The 22,144-nt window shown below is 38.2% G+C and overlaps 1 protein-coding gene across 4 annotated transcripts in view; it reads right to left on the bottom strand.

The window, feature by feature from the left end:
• KDM6A (lysine demethylase 6A) overlaps nt 1–22,144 on the bottom strand; it is a 207,496-nt gene that overhangs the window by 94,176 nt on the left and 91,176 nt on the right. For all 4 annotated transcript variants that reach the window (XM_036840297.1, XM_036840299.1, XM_036840298.1 and 1 more), the window contains exon 5: nt 1,181–1,239. In XM_036840297.1, coding sequence (XP_036696192.1) covers nt 1,181–1,239 — 59 coding nt within the window. The remainder of the gene's footprint in view (nt 1–1,180; nt 1,240–22,144) is intronic.

Here is a 22,144-nt window from a genome sequence, read left to right as displayed (position 1 = left end):
GTGTTCTCTAACAATGCAGTGCTTCCATAGATGATCAAAACCCAACAGGACCAAAAGCAAACAGGAAAGAAAAGGCATCTGGGAAAAGTCATTCATGTCTTAAGTTTCATCTTTAGAGAAACCAAATCAAATCATTGCCAATGCATATTTAAAAGCTCTGTAATAAATATCCAGGATGCCCAACAGGTATATGACAGGGTTATAACCTTTGGACTTTCTCAGCACTCACTCAGCTTAAAATTATGAAGAACAGAAGGCACTCTGACAAAGTCGAATATATTTCAAAAAAAATGTCTACATAGGGCTTTACAGTTTGCAAAATGTACATTATCTCATTTGATCATCAAAACTCTGTAGAGTAGAAAAGGCAAGTAACTGTAATGTACCTAAAACAAACACACACACACACACACACACACACACACCACACACGAGGAAACACATCAAACTAAGTGGCAGTGCTGAGACCAGAATACCAATCTTTCAACTACGTTCTTTCCACTAGAGAATGTTACTGTCTTGTCTGGTAAACAGAAAGACAACAAGGGGGCAAAGGCCACAGTAACAGGGACCTATACTTTACCGTTTATAAAATCTTATATATATTTCTATCATATTTAATGTCTGACTCTGAAGGTGGTACCATTACTCCTATTTTATAGAAGAGAGAATTGAGAGTTTATAATCTAGTGCCTGGTTACTAGAAATTGGAAAAGAACTAACACACTCGTGTGTGTGTGTGTGTGTGTGTGTGTGTGTGTCTTTTGGTGAAGGAGGAAGGGAAGGAGCAGTCAATATGTCTAAAAGTCTGAAAAGGAAATACTGCTCATCACAGACCATTTACCAACTTGAGAATATAGAGTCATTCCCCAGTTCAAATAACCTGGGGACCACCAGTCCATAATAAGTGACTGAGAAATTCTAAAAGCTTTCTAATCTAAGTCTTCTTTAATCAGAATCTTATACCAGATTCTTTTAGGAACACATATATTTCTAATAATCTAAGGTGGGTCAATATCCCTGAAGGAACAAACTAATAATTTCAGGAGATTATTGGAAAATGTAGGCTTAGTGATATTAAAATATTTTGTATTTATTACACACACACACACAGAAAAATACAAACAAAATAAGCCATTTACTGGAAACAACTGGAGTTATTAGTTTTATGTCAACTTACCACTGAAATGCATTGTAATGGAAGTAGACCAAACCAAGACCATATAAAAAGGCAGCATTCTGGAAAGAAAGGGAAAAAGAGACTTTTAGGAAAAGCATTTATGTCTAATACATATGTTACTAATACTATAAAATATGGTATCCAGGATGTTTTATGTTATTAAAAATCTATCCTGTATTACAATATAGTTACAATGTATTTTTAAAACACCAAAATAACTGATGAGTCAACAGATGGCACAGAATCCAATCAACTTGGACAGATTCTGTGGTTTCTTTTTAATCAAACCTGCCCTGAAATAAAAAATCTGTCAGCACATACAGATGGCCAATAGGCATATGAAAAGATGCTCAACACTGCTAATTATTAGAGAAATGCAAATCAAAACTACAATTAGGTATCACCTCACGCCAGTCAGAATGGCCATCATTAAAAAGTCTACAGATAACACATGCTGGAGAGGGTGTGGAGAGAAGGGAACCCTCCTACACTGTTGGTGGGAATGTTAACTTGGTGCAGTCACTATGAAAAACAGTATGGAGGCTCCTCAGAAAACTAGAAATAGAATTACCATATGATCCAGCAATGCCACTCCTGGGCATTTACCCAGACAAAACTATAATTCAAAAAAATACAGGCACCCCTATGTTCATAGCACCACTATTCACAATAGTCAAGACATGGAAACAACCTAAATGTCCATCGACAGATGAATGGATAAAGAAGATGTGGTACATATATACAATGGAATACTACTCAGCCATAAAAATAATGTCATTTGCAGCAACATGGATGCAACTAGAGATCATCATACTAAGTGAAGTCAGTCAGAAAGAGAAAGACAAATACCATATAACATCACTTATATGTGGAATCTAAAATATGACACAGGGCTTCCCTGGTGGTGCAGTGGTTGAGAATCTGCCTGCCAATGCAGGGGACACGGATTCGAGCCCTGGTCTGGGAAGATCCCACATGCCGTGGAGCAACTAAGCCCGTGCACCACAATTACTCAGCCTGCGTTCTAGAGCCCACGAGCCACAACTACTGAAGCCCATGTGCCTAGAGCCCGTGCTCCGCAACAAGAGAAGCCACCGCAATGAGAAGCTCGCACACTGCAACGAAGAGTAGCCCCGGCTCGCTGCAACTAGAGGAAGCCCACACACAGCAACAAACACCCAACTCAGCCATGAATGAATGAATGAATGAATAAACTATACTTCAATTTAAAAAAATCTGTCAGCAGAATTCTATGGGTAATCTAAGAGAAAAACCTATTTTTCAGGAATAAGAAAATGCCTAGACTATGCTATCCTATTCTCTCTTGCTTTTATCTCTGTATTCTTCCTCTAGTTCTTTCTGTTTCTTGAACTGGATTTAATTTTATGTTCAGTGTTGCCAGGAAGGTAGTTAGAATTCAAAGTAAATGCACAATATAAACGTAGAACAAATTTTAGTATTAAAAAAAACCCCACATGCTAAAATGACACCTAGCCGTTTACATTTTGGGCTATAAACATCAGTGATTCCTTTTGCAGTACAAAACAGAGATGCCTATCCAGACTCAATCTGACCTCCAGCCCCCATATGGGAAACTAGCTAGCTACTACTCCCTTTTTTCAAAAAGGGCAAACAGTTGAGTACCTACTACGTGTTCTCCAAACTTATGTTCTAAAACTTAAAAAATTTCAAACTCCTACTAAAATGTTTCTTACTGTATTATTTTAGGTTGTATTTCCCCAGAAGTACACCCTGAGACAAAAGGTTTTAGTATACGTGGTTTATTTGGGAAGTTACCCTAGGAAACACCAGTAAGGGAGTAGAGAAGTGAGGCAGGGAAGGGAAGGAAGCGAATAAAGGGTGCAGTATGGCTGACTATGCAGCTGTGGGCAACTGGGACTTAATACTGCTGGGGATTTCTAGGAGACAGTGAAGAACATTCCTCAGAGTCATTTTGCGCTACGTGTGAGGGAACTACAGTACTTATCCCACAACTGCTATCATTCAATGATTGGAGAAAAAGAATCAGTGATGTTTAAAGACCAAAGTGTAATAAATAGCTGGGTGACTTTTTGGTATGCAATTATTATTTTTAATACTAAAACTTGTTTTAGGGTTATATTGTGCATTTCCTTTGAATTCTAACCACACTTCTGGAAACACTGAAAAAGGTTTCTTAAGTAGATCTTAAAATGTAATAAATATGGAAATTTAATTTCATTAAATCCTCAATACCCTCAATTTTCTGAATGAGAAAATTACATGCTACAAGGGTATTCACAAATACGGGGATTCACAAAGATCTCAGACAACATCCATTTCAAATGTTCATATTCAAATTTTTAAAATTTAGTTGAAACTGGCTTCAATTAGGATCATTCATTTACCACCCCACCCTATCCCTGAAATAAACTGAACTTTTACTAGGTATTGAGGACAATACTCAAGGGTTGAACAAGCCAAACTGATTAAAATGTACTTCCCCACACTCTACTGTGTGTGTGTGTGTGTGTGTGTGTGTGTTGGGGGGAGGGGGGGATGGATGATGTTCAGAACACAAGAGTAGTTAAATTCAGAGTTATGAAATGTTCTACCCAAGAAAGTTTAGGTTTGAAACACAACTGTCTCCCTAGGTGGGGGAGATGGACGGGAAGATAGCATGGTTGAATAACAACAGACAGCATCTTTCACCAAATTAGGTAATTGCCCAGAGAAGGCGGTGTAAGGTGTGGTGGAAATATGAGTTTACTGAGGGACATTTCTGCTTTTCAGTACACATCCTGCATTCTCTCAACTTCCTTTGTTCATAGCTCATCCTTCCCCCTCTAGGAAATCTTACCCCCCATCCCTGCCACTGTATAAATTTTATCAATCCATCTAGATCCATTTAAATGCCATCTTCCCTATGAAGCTTTGCCACTTCTCCCACCTCAAACCAGAGGTAATCTTTTCAACCTCTAAATCTGGCCTTAGCATAATGTCTCTAGCATGTGACATTATGGTATAATAATAAGAACTTAATTTTATGCAAAAAGCTAACATTTCTTTTAAAAGGTACTAACAACCCTTTGAGGTGGCAGAAATTTAAAGAATGAAGAGATATTAAGCAACTTGCTCAAAGAGACAGTTGCAGACATAGGAACTGAATCTAGGTCTGCCTCCAGAGCTCACTCTTAACTATTGATAATATATTTTTGCTATTTGTGTATTGACTAAATTCCATCCCATCAGACAAAAATGCAACGAAAGCAGGAGTGCTAATCATCTGTGTATATTACCTAGCATACACAGTGCCTTCCACATAGCAGATGCCCACAGGTTTAGTAAATTGAACCACCCAGTATTTAAGCTCAGTATTAAGTTCAGTTTCCTGGGTGACACAGAATTAGTATGAGAGATGGTCCCTATTAATCAGGAGCTTATAAATCTCACCAAGGAGGTAAGTCTCATTTTTCCATAACAGTAAACAATGTAATTTAAACATTTATTGAGCACCTACTATGAGTCATAACAGAGTTATCAGCACTGGGAAGAAAGTAGTAATCAAAAAAGACAAAAATTCCTATCCTCAATGAATTTACAATCTAAGGACAAATGATTATGAAATTAAGTGCATAATAATATACTCCTAGCTGCAACCATTTAAGAGTTAATGAAGTATAATAAGGACTAGGAAAAGAGGTGGAACTTGGGTATTGCTGGGAAAGGAGAAGGAAAAATAAGCCATCTCAGCCAGGGGTTCTAATCCACACATTTTTGGAAATAATGACCTGGGGGTGTGACCGGCTATGTGCCCTGATAAAGATGTGTTCCCTCCCAATGTACAATCTCACCAAAAATGCCAACAGCATCCCCATTGACAAACACAGGTTTATGCAGAAGGATGACCCAAGCAAAGGCACTGATATGGAAATGAGTTGAAATGTGATGTAGTCATTCTTCAATCCACTGTGAGAAGTTAGGGGAGTAACTTTCTGGGAAATGTATTATTTATAAAACATACTCCTGCTTCAGTCCAAATCCTTAGAGGTTAGAGTATCTATATTAGGTGTCAGCAAACTACGGCACATGGGCCAAATCCAGCCAGCCACCTGTTTTTATAAAGTTGTACTGAAACATAGCTACCCCCACTCATTTACTTATTGTCTATATAGCTGCTTCCAGTTCCAACAGAAGAGCTGAACAGTTGCAACACAGAGATTATCCAGCTTACAAAATCTAAAACAGTTACTATGTGGCCCTTTACAAAAGAAATCTGCCAACCTCTGACCTAGACTGTATCACAGTACCCATCATAATCCCAAATTAAGAAATTATAACTTAATAAGATTACAATCAATTTATATTGAAGGCAGGGTGTGGTTCATTAAGTTAGCAGTTCACTAATGCCAGAGAGTCCCATGAAGGTGCTTTCACTGATCCCCAACATAGTTCTTAAAGAAACTCCTGGATGCCCTACGTTCTATAATCAGAGCTCCAGGCTGTACAACCCCAGATGTGAGAGGGGAGCACTGTACAGTCCTCTGGAGGACACTATAAGCTTTGTTCTTTCCAGCTGTTCCTGGTTTCTCAGACTATTTCCAAATTGAAGGAAAGGGCACTGAGGGTTCTGCTTCTATTTTCATGAACATATCTATGTAAAAGTGGACTGGAAAACAAGAATGATAAATTAAATTATACAAAAACAGTGTGAGCCTTAGAACAACACAGATGAAATAAAAGGTTGGCAACCTCATATTAGACCCTCTTACTGCCAAATTTTCTTAAATCTGTCTATGAAATCCCATAGAAGGCACTGTTATCAATCCCCCTTTTTCCCAGCTACTTCTAGTGAGAAAACGCTGGTGACGTAACAGTTCTAGCCAGTGAGATTTCTACCATGGGGTTTCTGGGAAAGCTTTTGCTTTCTTTGCATAAAGGTTTCCTTTTTTCTTCTTCCACTTCCTGTTAGTATGTCATGGTCACCAGAGTGATGAAGGTATTAATAGCCAACCAAAATGGTATGAAAATTACTTTAAACTGAAAACATCTGAACAATCAGAAGCCACAGAAACAATCATTATCTAAACTTAGGCAGAGCACCCTGAAAATACAGCTGCCAATGACCCCTCCCCCACCACCCCCCTTCCAAGGGAGTTTACTAACTGGGAAAATACTGACCCTTAGCATTGAGAAGTGTGAATTCAGCTGCCCATCAGCATCAAAAACTCCAATAGAACCTTCCCTACTTTCTCAGTGAAGCCCAAAACCCTGAGACTGTTTTGTTAGGTTTATATATAAACCTTTATCTCTGGCTATTGAGGGACTTACTCATTACAGGGCAACTCCAGTGTGCATGTGTAAACAAACTTTGACTTTTCTCCTGTTAATCTGTCTATTGTCAGTTAATTTGCAGGCTCCCAACCACTGCACCCAAACTACAAGAGGAAAAAGCATTTCCTCCCAACAGTGACAAGCAACAACCCTGTATGAAAATCAGACTGGGCAGGGACTAGAATGGCCATCATGGACATATCATGATTTTGAAAGAAAACAAGCTTTAAAGACAGCAGTAGAGTGCCAGTAAGTTTAAGATCAGAAAACTGCCCCGCCCCGCCCCGCCCCACCCCACCCCCCTGAGGACACGGCAATTTCCTATCTAGCATGGTTTGGGTTTTTAAAGGAAAGTTTAGACCCAGTATCCTACAAGCATGCAGCAGTAAGAGGGTAGCTGTTTCCCAAAGAAAGGGTCAGCTTTAACAAAAGAGAATATAAGTAAAATATTCAAGCTTTTAAAAAAATTTTATTAGACAAAATTGACTAAATGATGAGATTATCAAGATATTGTTATGCTATTGCCAATACTTGGGTAGAACAGCAACCTGATTGTAGCACCTCCAAACATCCCATACTCCAGTAATCACCTTTGAAGACAATTTTTTATGCAGAGATATCATTAAGAAATAAAATCAAGCCAGACTATTAGAAAAATATAATAGTATGAAGGCATTCCAGAACTCCAGGAATGAATTTCCAAATGCCTTCTGGGTACTCTCCACCTGTTGAATATACTACAAATACCTGAAATCCCATGTATCTTACACTGCAGAGAAGAGTCTGATGCTCTAATGGTACTGAAGATTTTAGATAGTGGTAGCAATCTCACCAGTTGACCAATCCAAAAAGTAATCCTACTTTTCTTGTCTCAACTCTTCCCCACCAATAAGCCAAATTCATTCTATTCACAAAGCTCATTTTACAATCAAAAAGCCTTTGAATCTATCCCCTTCTCCATTCCTACTGCCTTTCTCTAGGTAATTTAGGACCTTGCCTTTGTCTACCTGGCCTGTTTCAATAGCTTCCTAACTCAGCTCCCAAACCTTCGCCTCCCCTTCCATGTCCCCTCTGTCAATATATACCTTCCACACCATTGCCAGTGAACTTGTGAAAAACTCAACCATGACACTTTCTCTATTTTAAACTCCTCTGAAGATTACCTACGACCTAGCCTGACTATAAGGGTCTTGGTTATATGACTCTTGCTCAACTTTCCCAATCTCACAGCCACCACTCCAGTCAGGACAAATGACATGCAGGCCTATGAATAAAATATGCTCTTACACATTTCCGTGATTTTAAACATGTTTGCTTCCTCTGCTGAAAAAGCCAATGCCATCTTTCCTTCAACTCATTTCTCAATCTAGCAAATCCCTATCCATCCTTGGGACTTCCCTTGTGGTGCAGTGGTTAAGACTCCGTGCTCCCAATGCAGAGGGCCCAGGTTCGATCCCTGGTCAGGGAACTAGATCCTACATGCAAGCCGCAACTGAGGAACCCACCTGCCGCAACTAAGACCCGGCGCAACCAACCAACCAAATAAATAAATAAATAAAATTCCTATCTATCCTTTAACACATCACTCATCTCTTCTTTCCACAAGTATTACCTGACACATTCCTAAGTGCAGAGTTAGGTTTTTCTGAAGCAAGTTTCCAAATGAATATTCATGTCTATTACAGATATGCCCTTCATCTCCTCTACTAGAATACGAGCTGGTAAAAAGGTAGAGATAGAGCTCAAGTCATCTTTTGATCCCTATGGCAAAGTAACTAGCATATATAAGTTATTGAGGAAAGGTTTACTGCTAATAAATCAATCTCTTACAGCCTTAAATGACCTATTACACATTTTTATCAAAGAATTTAACACTGTGCTGATTCAATTTATACAGAATCACTCCCTTAATACAATCCAAACTACCTTTTGGACACTTATAAGAGTTTCTCCTAGTTACAATAATATAGCAAAAGAGGTTGCCAAAGCTCATGACATCGATCAGATCCAAAGTTATAGCATTAGAGCAGAAGTTCTGCTTCCATGAAACTAATACAACATTGTAAATCAACTATACTCCAATGAAAATTTTTAAAAAAAAGAATAAGAAGAAGTAGTTCTGCTTCCAAAATCTATGCATAGTATTGCATAGCGATCATGAAATCAGGCTACAGAGGCCATCAGACTTGGCTTGTCACTTACTATCGACTCACAAAACAAGTTAACTGAGTCTCAATTTCATAGGGTTGCTTTGAGGAATTAAGATCATACATGTAAAATACTTAAAATAATAACCTGGCACTTGGGATTTTTGTGAGAAGTAAAGGAGGTAATGTATCTACCACCAACAAGAAAACTATCTAGCACATGGTAATTGCTCAATGGATACAGTATGACAGATAAAATTCTTGGGAAGTCTCACATGCTGTAAAAAAAAAATTACACATTAAAAACAAGAGGATTTAGAAATAAAAGAGAGTTGTAGACAAGACTGCTCAAGACCTATGCAACATTATAACCAGAGGATTTCAAAAGTAGTAACTAGTACCTGGAGACAGCCTGGACCACTCAAGCAAGAAGCTCAGCATGATGATAGGCTGCCATGGTCGATATCAAAAATGAACAAAACAATGAAGTTGCAATTCTGGCAATCCTTTAATTAGAGCAGAGCTGGAAGGTGCTGAGACAATGAAAATAGCTGAGAGCTGTACAAAACTGGGAGCGTGCCTTTCTGAGGAAGAGCCCTGGATGAAGGTACTTGTGTTTAATTTTCTTAAAATCTAGACTACAGAACTCCTGCTACCCGTGCTGCAGTCAAGCTGAGAGAACTTTTCCCTTTCCTACTTAAGTTTATAATTATACTCCCCATTATCCAGAAAAAAATTTAAGTGAAACAGTAAGACTTTCACATCATACAACGTAATTCCCTTATTTACCAATAACATGAATTAATTTCTATTAGTAGTACAGTCTATTTTGCAACAACATGTATCTTCTCTGTTTTCTATCCTAACTATTAACATGATAAGACAAAATAAAGACATTTCTCAGCCTCTGTTGCAGCTAAGAGTTCTCAAATTAACTAAGTTCTTGCCAGTGAGATGTGTATAATCTCATGATTCCCTTAAAGCCACAGTCCCCAACCTTTTTGGCACCAGGGACCGGTTTCGTGGAAGACAATTTTTCCACAGACTGGGGGCCGGGGGGGAGATGGTTTGGGGATGATTCAAGTGCATTACATTTATTGTGCACTTCATTTCTATTATTATTACACTGTAATATATAATGAAATAATTATGCAACTCACGATAATGCAGAATCAGTGGGAGCCCTGAGCTTGTTTTCACTTGCCACTTGCTGATAGGGTTTTGATATGAGTCTGCAAGCAATTGATTTATTATGGTCTCTGTGCAGTCAGACCTCTCTGCTAATGATAATCTGTATCTGCAGCCGCTCCCCAGCGCTAGCATCGCTGCCTCAGCTCCACCTCAGATCATCAGGCATCAGATTCTCATAAGGAGCGCGCAATCTAGATCCCTCACGTGCGCAGTTAACTGTAGAGTTCGGGCTCCTGTGAGAATCTAATGCTGCCGCTGATCTGACAGGAGGCGGAGCTCAGGCAGTAATGTGAGTGATGGGGAGTGGCCGTAAATATAGATGAAGCTTTGCTCGCTTGCCCACCGCTCACCTCCTGCTGTGCGGCCCAGTTCCTAACAGGCTACGACCAGACTGGGACCACGTGGCCCGGGTGTTGGGGACTCCTGCCTTAAAGAAAAGGGTTGTCGCCCTCTGCTTCCTCTTCCTCTGACCAGCTCCTTGGAATGTAGAACCAACTCCAAGGCATCAGATAAAGAAAACTCAAGAAAGAAAAAATATAGACCAATTTCAATTATGAACAAGGATGCAAAGATGCTACATATTAGCAACCCCAATCCAGAAATAACTAACAACGATAAAAAGTTATTGTCAATTTGAACTTACTTCAGAAATACAATATTGATTTAAGGAGAAAAAAATATAAAACTACCTCAATGGATGCAGGAAAAGTATTTGCATACAAAAGAAAAATGCTGACTTTTAAATTGAAAATTTTAAAAGTTGGTTGTCATTAGAGTAAGGAAGTTCCTTTCTGTTCTTAGTTTGCTATTTACAAAAAAAGAACTTAAAGTAATCATGTTTAATGGTAAAACATTTAAAACGTTCCCTTTAAGAAGGGAAATAAGACAAATGTACTATACCACCTCTTTCAATCTATACTGTGCTGTCATCCTAGTTATTGCAGTAGCAGGAGCAAAGATCACAAAAATTAAAAATGAAGAAACAAAGTTACCATTAATTACAAAGGTAGGATAGTCTACATAGAAAATCCAAAGTAACACAGTCAAATTAGCCAAGTTAGTAAAAGTTAGTGAAGTTCTCAGTAAATTTAACTTAGCATATAAAAACCAACTGTAGTTCTATATACCACCAAAGAGATAAAAATGAAATTAAAATGACATTTATAACAGCAATAAAACTAGAAGATCTAAAATACATTATTTTGGGGCTTCCCTGGTGGCACAGTGGTTGAGAATCTGCCTGCCAATGCAGGGGACACGGGTTCGAGCCCTGGTCTGGGAAGATCCCACATGCCGCGGAGCAACTAAGCCCGTGAGCCACAACTACTGAGCCTGCGCGTCTGGAGCCTGTGCTCCACAACAAGAAAGGCCGCGATAGTGAGAGGCCCGCGCACCGCGATGAAGAGTGGCCCCCATTTGCCGCAGCTAGAGAAAGCCCTCGCACAGAAACGAAGACCCAACACAGCCAAAAATAAATAAATAAATAAATAAGTAAGTAAATAAAGGAGTTCCTTTAACAAAAAAAAGTACCCCTTTATAAAAAAAAAAAAAAAATACATTATTTTGGGGCTTCCATGGTGGTGCAGTGGTTGAGAATCTGCCTGCCAATGCAGGGGACACGGGTTCGAGCCCTGGTCTGGGAAGGTCCCACATGCCGCGGAGCAACTGGGCCCGTGAGCCACAATTACTGAGCCTGCACGTCTGGAGCTTGTGCTCCGCAACAAGAGAGGCCGCGACAGTGAGAGGCCCGCGCACCGCGATGAAGAGTGGTCCCCGCTTGCCGCAACTGGAGAAAGCTCTCGCACAGAAATGAAGACGCAACACAGCCATAAATAAACAAATTAATTAATTAATTTTAAAAAATGAAATAAATAAAATAAAATAAAATACATTATTTTATAATATGCACAAGAACTTTATATGGAAATACCATAAAACTTTATTGAGAGAGACGGTAATGAAAGACAATGACAGTTTTTCTTTTTTAAACTGTACAAAGTTAATACAATTCCAATCAATCCCTGGAAGCCACTGTGTTTTATTTATTTAATTTTATGGCTCTGATTTCCAGCACTACAGAATTTGACTAGATATTGAACAAATATTAAGACAAATCTAAGACTCCAGATCTGTGCTAACTGTTGCAAACCCACTTCACCATCTATCTGGCCCTTGCCTTCCTTTTCCCCACTTTGAGGCCTCCAACAATTACCCCAGGGTCTAAAACAGGGGTCCACAAACTATGGCCAGTCAAAATTTTTTCTTCAAGGCCCAGGAGCTAAAAAATTATTCTTATATTTTATGATGGTTACACTGTAAATGATTAGCTAAGTACCTACATAATAGATAATTTTGCCTCTTGGCCCACAAGGCCTAAAATATTTACTTTTTCACCCTTTCGAAAAAGTATTTGGACCTCTGCTCTAGACCAAGAACTTGGGAGAGTTCCCTAAACACCTACTGTACTTTCTTTCATGTGCTGGCTGACTCAGTTCTCTTCTTTAAAAGCCTTTCCACCTCTCCTACCTGGAAAACTCCCATTAATCCTTCCCTCCAGTCTCAACTGTTCTGTGGAGTTTCTCTAATTCCCACTCAGACTTTCCCATACCCCTTACACAAAGAGACGTACTTCTGCCTCACTCCTGAACACCTCCAATATATCACTTCCAAAAACTTATGCTTGTTTGTGCCTCTCTCACCAAGAACATGGGCAACTTGAGAGCAGAACTATCTTACTTATCCCTGTATAGCCAACAAAGCCCTTGTCAATGACAGTAAAAGCCAGTTAGTGACTGACATAAATAGTGTAACAGAAGTCATGGATAGGTCAGAAGACGAGTGCAGGTTCCACTAGTTAATCCACCAATTTGTGCAGACCTGAATGCAGTCTAGTCCATAAAGTAAAAGAAATTAAATAATGATTTCTAGGATGCGGTCTGCTTATAAAATCGTAAAACTTCTAAAGAATCTAACCCTTGTGGACAAAAAGATGTTACCTGTCATTCCAGTAAACAAGGAATGTTGCCAACCATCAAGCCATCAGCTGCTGCCCCCCCACACACACTCACCAAGGTGCACCTTCAAGTGAATTCAGGATGGAGAAAAAACAGGATACTGGCCCTTGATAGTCAAGATGCATATCAAAGAAATAATTTCGATGAGCCCAGACTCTTGCATCTTCCCATACACAGAAAAGCACTAAAATCATTATGTTTGACTACATTTTTTTTCCCCCCCAGCAAAAACTCTTATATATCCTGGCTCTTCTCTTACCTCTTTGGAACAGTTCCTCTGAGCTATATGAGAGGCTGTTTCCTGGATTATAGTCCTCAGTAAGGTCCCTGAATTAAACATAATTCTCAACTTTCAGATTGTGTCTTTTTGTTTTTGTTTTTTCAGTTGACATCCTTATTCTCAAATATACTGCTTTTTAACTTTTCCTATATATTCTTTAAAAGATCTCACTCTCTTGGTCTCTGCCTTTCTGGGCAAAAAAGTTTTGTTTTGGTTTTGGTCTTTTTCCAGGTTAATTTAAGCTTTAAACTTGTTGAAATATTAATTACAGTTCTGCCTTCCTTAAAGTTCTAAATATTTTCACGTTATAAAGCACTTCAATATTGATATATTTAAATACTCAATGTATTTTTAAACTCAAAACACGAATCTGAACTGGGAAAACCGTGAGTTTTTCCATTATAACAATTCTCTCCCCAAAATCTCTCCCCTACCCAACATTAATCCCTAATCCCACATCAGTACTACATTAACAAAAAAATAAAACCGTATGGTAGCTAAATGGAAAAAAGAAAACCTTACTACTCAGCCCCAATTAGGAAAGAAGGCCAGCACAATTTTCAGAGCTGGTAAGAAATGCAGCATTACAATTTTCTAACATGTATTGAATCAAGGACTAAAATAGACCTTTTTGGTGAATGTACTTTAAGGACAAGAATTGTTTATAATTAGCATATCAAAAACACATGCAAAGTAATCTCTACAAGCTTTGAGTTCTTAAAACACTCGATCTTTTTCAGCAGTAATATTATAAAGCCCCATGATATTTTATATACACATACAAAGATATATGTAAATTTACTCTTCAATATTTTTTGTGTCCCAAATTAAATTTTAACCCAATTCTCTCAAAGCCATTGTAAAAGCAGGATTTTTTTAAGTTAATGAACTAATTTAAAGGGGTTTTGTTAATCAGAATAACTATACCCACAAATATTTTAATGAATCAATATACCCCCCAAAATTACACATAATGCACAATTAATAGGCAAATTATATTTTATACTGAAAAAGGTTGCTCTCCATCTTTCCACAACATTTAATCAATGGTTCTTTTAGACAAGCATACTACCATAACTCAAACCTTTTCTTTCTTTTCTTAAATACAAGTGGGGAAAAAAGAAGAAAAAAGTCAGTTTTATTTAAAAGTTCACAATCATAAATGAATATATACAGAAATTGTTTAGTAAAGTACACATGATAAAAATCATCAGGAAGCACCAGCACTTCTTCATATTTTAACATATCTCCTTACAGTCTTCTACTTATATAATGAAATACATAGCAGCATTAACAGTGTACAATTTTTTAATCCTATATTCCTACTTTATACCATAAACCATAACAGCAATTTTTAAACTTTCCTGACTCATGAATGAGTTTAGGTTTTGTTATAATTGTTGAAGGGGATCAGGAAAGGATACCCCCAGATGTGCTGCTTTAACTTAAGAATTATTTTGAGCTGGAGGCATCTGAGTTCCTGAAATCCCTCATATATGCTAAAAGCAGAGCCTCCCAAAAGAACAAAACTGTCATAAACCCCTCCCGGTAGAAACTCTAACAAACATTATCATAATACATCATATCTCCCATCTATTCTCTTAAGGGCCTACTTATCATTCCAAAAAGTTATTTGTTTTCCTTTAAGTGCCCTTTCTCGCTCTTCTCATCACCTACTAAGTTGGTATATAGCCCCAAATTCTAACCACCCCTTTGAGTTACTCATCACTGAGGTCTACTAAATGAATATGCATTGCATGTGTAAACAAACTGTTTTTTTCCTCCTGTTAATCTGTTTTAAGTATATTTCACAGGACCTAGCCAGGAGGGGTTCAGTTAAGAACTGATTTCTCATCAGGAAATATGGAAGCAAGAAGAGACCAGAATTTCACTTAAAAAAAAACTAGATTTATCCTGGTTATCATTTTGAAACATACAGAAATATCGAATCACTATGTTGCAGAACAGGAACTAACACAGTGTTGTAGGTCAATTATACTTCAAAAATAAACAAACACAAAGGAAGCAAGAATACACAATAGGGAAAAGACAGTCTCTTCAATAAGTGGTGCTGGGAAAACTGGACAGCTACATGTAAAAGAATGAAATTAGGACATTTTCTCACACCATATACAAAAATAAACTCAAATGGATTTAAAACCTAAATCTAAGACTGTAAAACCATAAAACTCCTGGAAGAAAACACAGGCAGATCACTCTTTGACATAAATCATGGCAATATTTTTTTGGATATGTTTCTTAAGGCAAAGGAAACAAAAACAAAAATGAATAAATGAGACCTAATTAAACTTAAAAGCTTTTGCACAGCAAAGGAAACCATCGGCAAAACAAAAAGGACAATTCACCGAATGGGAGAAAATATTTGCAAATGATATGACCAATAAGGGGTTAATATCCAAAATATAAAAACAGCTCATACAATTAAATATTTAAAAAACAACTGACTTTAAAATGGGCAGAAGACCTGAATACACATTTTTCCAAAGAAGACATACAGATGGCCAAACAGGCACATGAAAAGATGCTCAACACTGCTAATCATTGGAGAAATGCAAATCAAAACCACAATGAGATATCACCTCATACCCGTCAGAATGGCTATCATCAAAAAGAACACAAATAACAAATGTTGGCAAGGACGTGGAGAGAAAGAAACCCTTGTACACTGTTGGTGGGAATGTAAACTGGTGCAGCCACTGTGGGAAACAGTATGGAGGTTCCTCAAAAAACTACAAATAAAACTACCATATGATCCAGCAATCCCACTCCTGGGTATATATCTGAAGAAAACAAAAACACTAATTTGAAAAGATACATATACCCCACTGTTCATGGCAGCATTATGTACAATAGCCAAGATATGGAATCAACCTCAGTGTCCATCAGCAGACAAATGGATAAAGAAGATGTGGTACATATATACAATAGAATAAATATGTATCAACATGGATGGACCTGGAAGGTATTGTGCTTAGTGAAGTAAGACAGAGAAAAACAGATACTGTATGTTATCACTTATATGTGGAATCTAAAAAAATAAAACAAACAAATGAATATAACAAAACACAGATTCACAAATATAGAGAACAAACTGGTGGTTACCAGAGGGGAGAGGGAAGGAGGGTGGGGCAAGATAGGGGTAGGGGATCAAGAGATACAAACTACTATGTATAAAATAAATAAGCTACAAGGATATATTGTACACCACAGGGAATATAGCCAATATTTTATAATAACTTTTTAAAAAAGCAAGCCAACCCATAATTCTCTATCAAGAAAAAATGCCCTTTAAAATTAAGTCAAAAAATATTTTCAGATAAAAGAAATTCATCTCCGCCATACCTTTACTATAAGAAATGCTAAACAAAGTTCTTTGGCCAAAAAGAAAATGACAGTACATGGTAACAATTCATACAAAGTAATGAAGAGCATCAGAAATGGTAACAATATGGGTAAATAAAATTACTATTACACTGTAATATATGGGCCTGTTCAAAGCAAACTAACATCACCTTGCGTACATCTAATACACGTAACAGCTATTACATAAAGGACATGAGTGGGTAAGATGTGGACCTATATAACTGCAAACTTTCTACATTTTATGTGAATTGGTATAATACTAACTGAGACTTGACTGAAAAATTAAAGGGTTTATACTATAATCCCTAGAATCACCACTGAACAAATAATGAAAAGAAGAATAGGTGAAAAGGCCAATAGGAAAAGTAAAGTAAAATTGTAAAACAGATTGAAATATAAAGGGGGGGAGTGGTACGGCGAACATAAGACCAAGAAATTAAGGGAATAAACATAAAAGGAAAGATCAAATGAAAGACACAAACCCAATCATACCAATGATTTCATTAACTGTCGGTGGCTAAACAGCACAAGTGAAAACCAGAGATTTTCAGATTGGATAAAAAAGCAAGACCCATTTAACAAGCTATCTATAAAAGTATTATAAATATAAAGATGCCAAAAGGTTGAAAAGAAAAGGATATCTCACAGAAATAACAAGCCTACGAAGAAAGGAACAGCTAAATTAAAATCAGATAAAACACATGTCAAAACAAAAGGAATGGGGCTTCCCTGGTGGTGCAGTGGTTAGAAATCCGCCTGCCAATGCAGGGGACACGGGTTTGTGCCCCGGTCCGGGAAGATCCCACATGCCACGGAGCGGCTAGGCCCGTGAGCCACAACTACTGAGCCTGCGCATCTGGAGCCTGTGCTCCGCAACAGGAAAGGCCGCGACAGTGAGAGGCCCGCGCACTGCGATGAAGAGTGGCCCCCGCTCGCCGCAACTGGAGAAAGCCCTTGCACAGAAACTAAGACCCGACACATCCAAAAATAAATAAATAAATAAATTTATTTAAAAAACAAAACAACAAAAGGAATTACTAAAGGTAAAAAACACTATTTCTTTATGACAAAAGGGTCAGTTCATCAGGTAAAAATAACAATCACAAATGTGTGTGTGCCTAATAAGAGAGCTTCAAAATATATTAAAGAACAAAAGGGCAAAATTAAGAAAGACAATTTTACAATCACAGGAAGAGATAATAACCTGTCAGCAAATGACAAGGACAAAAAAAATTGTTTAAGAAAAATACCTTCAACTATCTTTAACTGTTATTTATACCACAATACAACCAACAAATACAAACCATGTGCTTGTTTTCAAGTGTTGACCCAATAAAGAAGTCTCAATACATTTTGAAAGAATGAAATCATAGAGTATGTTATATAAATGAAACAAAAATCACTAACTATGAGATATCTAAAATAACCCAAGTATTTTGAAATTATACTATATAAAAATAACCATGGGTAAGAAAGTGCAAGTAAAAGTAGAAAATGCTTTCAAATGAATGATAATGAAAATTAAAAATATAAAATTTGTGAGATACAGCTATAGCAATACTAAGAAAAATGCATACTTTTAAACACTTGTATTAGAGAAAAAAGGTAGAAAATCAATGATCTAAAGCTTCCATCTTAGGAAATAAGAAAACTAAACACAAAGTAAGCAGAAGCAAATAATAAAGACAATCAGGAATCAATGAAATAGGGATTGGATGAAACGTAAAACAGGAAAACAATACTGAAGAAAAAAACTACAAAACAAAATTTGATTTTTTGCAAACATCCATAAAATTGGTAACCATCCAGCCAGGCTGACCAAGAAAAAAAGAGAAGACCAAATTACCAATATCAGGAATGAAAGAGAACATACAGATTCTATAGTTATTTAAAGGAAATTAGGGTTATGACAGAAAAAATAGTAAATGTGAAATTTTATGAAAGAGACAAACTCCTTGAAAGACAAAACAAAGCTGAACCAAGAAGTAACAGAAAACCTGAATAGCCCTGTACATATTAGAGGAATTCGAATTGTAGTTAAAAACTATTCACAAAGAAACTCTAGGCCCAGCTGACTTTACTAATAAATTCTATTCAACACGGGAAGAAGAAATAATACCAACCCTACACATACACTCAGAAATAGAGAGGAGAAAACAATTCCCAACTCTTTTTATGAGGCCAGAATTATCCTGATGGAAAAATTCAGACAAAAGTCGTCAGAAGAAAATTACAGAGTAATATCATTTATGAACAAAGATGCAAAAATGCTCAACAAATTATTACTACAATGAAGCCAACAACATATAAAAATGCTAATCGATCTAACAGGGGTTTATCCAAGGAACAGCTTTAAAAAAAAAAAAAAAAATCAAGCAATGTACCTAACTGTATAACACATTAAAAAAGAAAATCCATAGACTCTCAATAGAGGAAGGAATAATTATTTGACAAGTTCCATCCCTATTCATTATAAATGAAAACAGGAACAAAAAAAAAAGAAATCTCAAAGTAAAACCAGTAACAGAAGGAAACTTCTTCAACCTAGATCTATAAAAACTCTATAGCTAACATCGTATTCAATGGTGAAAACAATGTTTTCCCCCAAAGATCAGGAACAACACAAGGATGTTCCCTTCTATTCAACACTATACTAGAGGTCCTTGCCAACCCAATAAGGCAAGAGGAAGATTAAGTAGTAACCACAGATTAGAAAAGAAAAATTGTATTTATCTGCAAGCAGCATGATAATGTACATAGAAAATCCTCTGAAATCTAGAGCAAAGCTACCAGAACTAATAATTTATTAATATAGCAGGATGCTAGGTAAATGTACAATAATCTTTTGTGCTCCTATACAATAGCAACAATTGGAAATAAAATTTTAAAATGACTCCAATCACAATAGCATCAAAAAGTAAAATAGAGATAAACTTAACAAGAAAAAATGTGCGATGGAAACAATAAAACATTGTTTAAGAAAATTAAAGAAGACCTAAATAAATGGTGAGATATACCATGTTTGTGGGCAAACAAATGCATTATTTTTAAAAAGAGAAATTCTCCCCAAATTGGTCAATGCATACAATGCAGTCCCAATCAAAATCCTAGCAGGAGAAATTGGCAAATTGCTTCTAAACTGTATATAGAAAAGTAAACGACCTAGGAAAAAAACAAAATTTTGAAAAAGAACACAGAAAACTTACACTGCTTGATTTCAAGACTGAAGTAGCAAAACAGTATGCTACTGGCTTTAAAATAGACATATAGGAGACCTTCAAGATGGCGGAGGAGTAAGACGTGGAGATCACCTTCCTCCCCACAAATACATCAGAAATACAACTACATGTGGAACAACTCCTACAGAACACCTACTGAATGCTGTCAGAAGACCTCAGACCTCCCAAAAGGCAAGAAGCTCCCCACGTACCTGGGTAGGGCAAAAGAAAAAACAGAGACAAAAGAATAGGGACAGGACCTGCACTTCTGGGAGGGAGCTGTGAAGGAGTAAAAGTTTCCACACACTAGGAAACCCCTTCACTGGTGGAGACGGGGGGGGGGGGGGGGGGGGGGGGGGGCAAGCTTTGGAGCCATGGAGGAAAGCGCAGCAACAGGGGTGTGGAGGGCAAAGCGGAGAGATTCCCGCACAGATAATCAGTGCTGATCAGCACTCACCAGCCTGACAGGCTTGTCTGCTCACCCGCCAGGACGGGCAGGGGCTGGGAGCTGAGGCTCGGGCTTCGGAGGTCGGATCCCAGGAAGAGGACTGGGGTTGGCTGCATGAACACTACCAGAAGCGGGCTAGTGTGCCACAGCTAGCCGGGAGGGAGTCCTGGAAACACTCTGGACCTGCCTAAGAGGCAAGAGACCAATGTTTCAGGGTGCGCAAGGAGAGGGGATTCAGAGCACTGCCTAAATGAGCTCCAGAGATGGGCGTGAGCCACAGCTATCAGGGCAGACCCCAGAGACGGGCAAGAAACGGTAAGGCACTTGCTGCAGCCACCAATAAGCCTGTGTGCAAGCACAGGTTACTATCCACACCTCCCCTCCCGGGAGCCTGTGCAGCCTTCCACTGCCAGGGTCCTGTGATCCGCGGACAACTTCCCCAGGAGAACAAACACCGCGCCTCAGGCTGCTGCAATGTCACTCTGGCCTCTGCCGCCGCAGGCTCGACCTGCATTCCGTACCCTTCCCTCCCCCCTTCCCCCCCCCCACCGCCTGAGTGAGCCACAGCCCCCTAATCAGCTGCTACTTTAACCCCGTCCTGTCTGAGTGAAGAACAGACGCCCTCAGGCGACCTACATGTAGAGGCGGGGACAAATCCAAAGCTGAACCCCAGGAGCTGTGCGAACAAAGAAGACAAAGGGAAATCTCTCCCAGCAGCCTCAGGAGCAGCAGATTAAATCTCCACAATCAACTTGATATATCCTGCATCAGTGGAATACCTGAATAGACAACAAATCCTCCCAAAATTGAGGCGGTGGACTTTGGGAGCAACTGTAGACTTGGGGTTTGCTTTCTGCATCTAATTTGTTTCTGGTTTTATACTTATCTTAGTTTAGTATTTAGAGTTTATTATCATTGGTATATTTGTTTATTGATTTGGTTGCTCTCTTCCTTTTATATATATATTTTTTCCTTTTTCTCTTTTTGTTAGTGTCTATGTGCATGCTTCTTTGTGTTACTTTCTCTGTATAGCTTTGCTTTTACCATCTGTCCTAGGGTTCTATCTGTCCGTTTTTATTTTTATTTTTTTTTTTAGTATAGTTTTTAGCGCTTGCTATCATTGGTGGATTATGTTTTTTGGTTTGGCTGCTCTCTTCTTTCTTTTTTATTACTTTTTAATTTTTTTACTTTTAATAATTTTTTTATTTTTTCTTTTCTTTCTTTCTTTTTCTCTCCCTTTTCTTCTGGGCCATGTGGCTGACAAGGTCTTTGTGCTCCAGCCGGGTGTCAGGCCTGTGCCTCTGAGGTGGGAGAGCCGAGTTCAGGACAATGATCCAACAGAGATCTCCAGGCTCCACATAATATCAAATGGCGAAACCTCTCCCAGAGATCTCCATCTCAACGCTAAGACCCAGCTCCACTCAACCACCACCAAGCTACAGTGCTGGACACTCTATGGCCAAACAACTAGCAAGACAGGAACACAACCTCACCCATGAGCAGAGAGGCTGCCTAAAATTATAATAATAAGGTCACAGACACCCCAAAACTCACCACCAGACATGGTCCTGCCCACCAGAAAGACAAGATCCAACCTAATCCACCAGAACACAGGCACGAATCCTCTCCACCAGGAAGCCTACACAACCCACTGAATCATCCTTAGCCACTGGGGGCAGACACCAAAAACAACGGGAACTACGAACCTGCAGCCTGTGAAAAGGAGACCCCAAACACAGTAAGTTAAGCAAAATGAAAACACAGAGAAACACACAGCAGATGAAGGAGCAAGGCAAAAACTCACCATACCAAACAAATGAAGAGGAAATAGGCAGTCTACCTGGAAAAGAATTCATAGTAATGATAGTAAAGATGATCCAAAATCTTGGAAATAGAATGGAGAAAATACAGAAAACATTTAACAAGGACCTAGAAGAACAAAGCAAACACAATGATGAACAGCACAATA

Source organism: Balaenoptera musculus, chromosome X (assembly GCF_009873245.2).
Source record: "Balaenoptera musculus isolate JJ_BM4_2016_0621 chromosome X, mBalMus1.pri.v3, whole genome shotgun sequence".
In the NCBI taxonomy this organism is placed as follows: domain Eukaryota; kingdom Metazoa; phylum Chordata; class Mammalia; order Artiodactyla; family Balaenopteridae; genus Balaenoptera; species Balaenoptera musculus.
The sequence above is the reverse complement of the archived record's forward strand: the minus strand, read 5'-3'. Positions and strand labels throughout refer to the sequence as shown.